This window comes from Engraulis encrasicolus, chromosome 11 (assembly GCF_034702125.1).
Source record: "Engraulis encrasicolus isolate BLACKSEA-1 chromosome 11, IST_EnEncr_1.0, whole genome shotgun sequence".
NCBI classification, from domain to species: Eukaryota; Metazoa; Chordata; class Actinopteri; order Clupeiformes; family Engraulidae; genus Engraulis; species Engraulis encrasicolus.
Genome location: NC_085867.1, coordinates 39,351,483 through 39,356,482, shown reverse-complemented (window position 1 = coordinate 39,356,482; position 5,000 = coordinate 39,351,483). Strand labels below are relative to the sequence as shown.

Genomic DNA, 5,000 nt, shown 5'->3' with positions numbered 1-5,000 from the left:
AGGAACAACAGTGCTTCATTAAAAAGCCAGTGTGATACTCAGAAGGCTGCAGTTCACCACATCACCTGAGGGGGGCAGAAAAGCTCAGCAAACAGGATTTTTTTCCACCAAAAATGTTCTCACTGGAGATTATCCCTATTGAGCCCTTCACTAGACCCAACTTAATTTAATTAACGCTGTCTACTTTAAACAAAATCAGATATGAACTCACGGGAGCCCGGGGGGGACCGGGCGCGAGGAGTGGAGGGGCCATGGCCCTGACTGAGATGGAGAGCTGCCTTTTATGAGACGTTGGAAAGAAAGAAAGAAAGAAAGCAAGAAAGAAAGCAAGAAAGAAAGAAAGAAAGAAAGACAGAAAGTAAGTAAGAAAAAAAGAAAGAAAGGAAGAAAGACAGACAGACAGAAAGAAAGAAACCTCTTTCTTCTTATTCCCTGTTCTCGTGAACAAACCCATCCATCACTCATCACGCACAGTGCCATGTTCATCCCTCACCTCCAGCTCCACAAGGAGAACTTCCTTTTTCTATTCCAGAACACAACCCAGAAACTGATACTAGCTATATCAAAAAGTTTTCTCTTTTTTCAAAACCTCTCTTTGTGGAGTTTGGCACCAACAGCTGGAGTACAACTAACCACTTTCACCTGCAGATTAATCAACTGCCAATGCAAGAGGTGTGAATGCACGTCATTAGATATTTGGTTTTTAGACTTTGACAGTTGTACTACTACGTATACAGGACAGTGAAATTGGACAAGTGAGAATGAAAGAGAAAGCGTATGAGTGTGTGTGTGTGTGTGTGTGTGTGTGTGTGTGTGTGTGTGTGTGTGTGTGTGTGTGTGTGTGTGTGTGTGTGTGTGTGTGTGTGTGTGAGAGAGAGAGAGAGACAGAGAGAGAGAGAGAGAGAGAGAGAGAGAGAGAGAGAGAGAGAGAGAGAGAGAGAGAGAGAGAGAGAGAGAGAGAGAGAGAGAGAATTGTACATCTACCTGGTATCTGTAACTAGGTGAGTGGCTGCTACGGGCAGGCTAACTGGGACGGAGTGATGAAACTTTGGAGAAGAGGAGAAAGAAAGACAATACAGAGAAGAGAAATGATGGAGAGGAGAGATGGAGAGTAGAGGAGAGAGTGTAACATTCATTCTTTATCACTCTCATCAAATTAAGAGCGCTCTGCTCTGCTCCGACTCCGACTCCCCGCATTCTCTGGCCTAAGCATGGCGATTAGCAGAGGGAACACAGCCCCATAAACTCCATACAGAAATAAACGAGTCCTAAACACATACACACACATGCACATACACATGCATGTACACATGCACGTACAGTACACACACACACGTACACGTACACGTACACGTACACGTACACATGCACGTACACACACACACACACACACACACACACGTACACACACACGTACACACACACGTACGTACACACACGTACGTACACACACGTACGTACACACACACACACACACACACACACACACACACACACACACACACACACACACACACACACACACACACACACACACACACACACACACACACACACACACACACACAAACAGACACACGCACACAGTCGCACAAAAGCATTCAAAGGACAAACTAAACTGCACGCTGCCTAATGTGAACTAATTTCCTTTTGATTACCACATCATTCCAAGGTTTCTCTCATGTGACAACCTAATTGTAGTTTAAGTAAATTAACTTCCTAAACATTTTGGCTTACAATAATATGCTTTGTTGGGCAATGAAAACAAAATCTTTTTTTCCTTTCTATTTTTCTTTCTGGTATGAAGAAGAGTGAAATGCCATGGGGTCAATAACAACATCTCAAACGAGAGCGAGAGAGAGAGAGAGAGCGAGAGAGAGAGAGAGAGAGAGAGAGAGAGAGAGAAAGAGAGAGAGGGGGGGGACAATTGAATAAAACATACGGCACAGGCAATTCTACAGCAAGTCAGTGACTGCCTTTGTTCTTGGAATCTAAAACAAAGGGGGATCTGGTTGCAAACAAACTAATAAAATGCACTGCACACACAGAGAGGCCCTTTGACACGCACAATTTAAAACTCTTCTGTCAAAACAATACTTCCAGTGTTTCCGTAACAGAGGCCTTTGACAAGGCAGAGCAAGGTGCCTTAGACTGGCACAGTGCTAGGCTATCATCAATGGCATGAGCTGGCTACCAGAGCAGACAGGCTACTACAACAGCCTTTAGGGGCTAGTAGCCTACACACAGCTTGCCAGACTTCCACCAGGACCGAAACATTGTACTGCACTTTTCGACGACATAATACATCAGTGCATTGCGGAAATACTGTAACACAAATGTTTTTTGTTTTGTTTTGGTATTGTGTTTATGGTTTATGGATTATTGCTTATTGTGGTAATCTGTTTATTGAGATGGTATACAGACGACAGATCAGAAGCTATATGTTGTACAGTATATGCGTAGCTTATTCACATTCACATGTGGGTAATAGTAGAGATTCAAGATTTAAGATTCAACATTAATTTATGGGTCCTGAAGCAAAATTTTCCAAAGGATTTATTATCAATCTATAAATTAGTCAAACTCTTCCAAAGTTAATGCTGAATTCCACACATAATAACATTTGTATTAATGAGGGCGTCTTGTGGAAAACGGGTTACAACGTTACCAAGTTACCATAAGTCAAAGAAACAATAAGCCACTACCGCTGGAGAGCCAATGTCTACAACACAATACATCATGCCAAGAACAACATTCTCCAGCACACTCCCCCAAAAATTGAAACACCTGTGCTCTCACATATGTACTGTATGCACATACGCGTAGAACACATACATATACGTAAGCATGCATGCATGCGCGCTCACACGCACGCACGCACGCACGCACGCACACGCAAACGCACACACACATACACGCGCGCACACGGACACACACACACACACACACACACACACACACACACACACACACACACACACACACACACACACACACACACACACACACACACACACACACACACACACACACACACACGCAAGCACACACAGACACACTCACACGCACGAGGACACATTCTGGCACGCACATACTCGGACACTTCCAACGTCGTGAAGCAAAGGGTCAGCCACTTCAAAGCAACATGTAGATGGCGGGTTTGTACAAATCTGTCCAGCCATTTTGAAGTTTACATCTCAGTGTGATTGAGGCAGACAGACACAAAGAGCAAAAATAAACATTTGTTGTGTGTTCCCCCTATACCCACGGAAGCCAAGTACGGATGTATGGAGACGGCCACGATGAGCCATACACCCCAGCATCATTAAGTTCACATTAGAACATCTTACACACACAGCCATGGGCCCCCTCGCAACTATTTACATTATACTTCAGTTGAACAATCAAGCTTTGAACATCTCAGGATGAAAGGCTCTGTGTGGACTTTCCCTTTGTGCACATATAGACTACACATGATAAAACAAATTTGGGGTAAAAAAAAAATGGACAAAGGACGTTTCAGGATTTCATTCAGAAAAGCAAAAGCTTTAGTGTTGCAGTTCACGTTTTTAGAGCAACAGAGATGTTCCAATGAGTGTTGAGAATATATAATGTCAACAAAGACACATAATATTGAAACTGCTGCCAGGATATGGGGCCTTTTATTCCTTTGAATAGTGTCTAATTCATTTTCACAATGGCATAATCTGCCTTTAATATTTGGTGATTGTGATGGGGCTTAAATAAGCTCACAGCTGATTAGTGATGGGTTCAAGCAGTGTGGTAGCCAACTATAGGGCCTCTTGCTCCTCTGATGAAACAAAGCAAAGACCGGGTCAAGCCCACGGTTATCACTCGGGGCTACCATGCTGCGACTACTACTGGAACATGGCCGATGAAAGAAAAGAAAAGAATAGAAAAGAAAAGGAAAGAAAAGGAAAGGGAAGAAACGAAAACAATCACTTACTGAGGAGGGCAGACCAGGAGGAACCTTTCGCACTTTCTTCGTCTGGACCTCTGAGAGGGGTGGAGAAAAAAAAGAACATATTTTTAGCATGACTCCAACAATGTCCTTAACACTTTCCAGATGAGCAGGTCACAGAGTTAAGTGGTTATCCTGACAAACTAGATACATAAAATGTTTTTTCCCTCCTTCTTTTTGGTTACACTTTAATTTAATGGTCCATGTTACAGTCTAGGGTGTACATGAGGCACAGTGCAGCACAGTGTCTTAGGGTTAGTAGTAGGTGTGTACAGTGTTAAGTACATGATTTTAGATTTAGTTGCCCCATGTACTGTAGATGCACTGTATAAAGGGGCAGTAAAAGAAAGCAGTACATTTTTAAACACACACACACACACACACACACACACACACACACACACACACACACACACACACGCACACACACACACACACACACACACACACACACACACACACACGCACGCACGCACACACAGACACACACAGACACACACAGACACACACAGACACACACACACAAACACACACACACACACACACACACACACACACACACACACACACACGTGCACCCACGCACGTACGCATGCATGCATGCACACACACGCACGCACGCACGCACGCACACGCACACACACACACACTTGTCCCCTATAAGGCAAGGCAACTTTGTACACCCAAAACTGAGATCAATGGCATCACATTGCGGCTGGCAAGAGACATGGTAGTACTAACAGGGCTGGTTTTTTTTCCCCTTTCCTTTTTTAATGCGGTCGATCCTTGGGAGAACAGGGGAACGTGTGAATGTAGCGCGCGGTGTAAAGGAAGGTGAGGCTTTGATAGAAATCAAAGTGGGTGAGAATTGCCCTGAAGGCTTCGGAGCCTCAAGGCTGCCTCTTCAAGGCTTGATGTTTATTCCTCTGTCACTTCTTATAATTCTTTCTGCAACAGCAATTCACACTGACATAGTTTTTTTCCCCCCCGAGTGCAAAAAGGTGTGTGTGTGTGTGGG

At 43.9% G+C, this 5,000-nt stretch overlaps 1 protein-coding gene across 13 annotated transcripts in view; it reads right to left on the bottom strand.

Annotated features, from left to right (window-relative positions):
• The window catches only part of LOC134458329 (transcription factor 4-like), a 258,033-nt gene that overhangs the window by 109,833 nt on the left and 143,200 nt on the right, over nt 1-5,000 (bottom strand). For all 13 annotated transcript variants that reach the window (XM_063210571.1, XM_063210578.1, XM_063210568.1 and 10 more), the window contains one exon: nt 3,968-4,017. In XM_063210571.1, the coding sequence (XP_063066641.1) occupies nt 3,968-4,017 (50 nt within the window). The remainder of the gene's footprint in view (nt 1-3,967; nt 4,018-5,000) is intronic.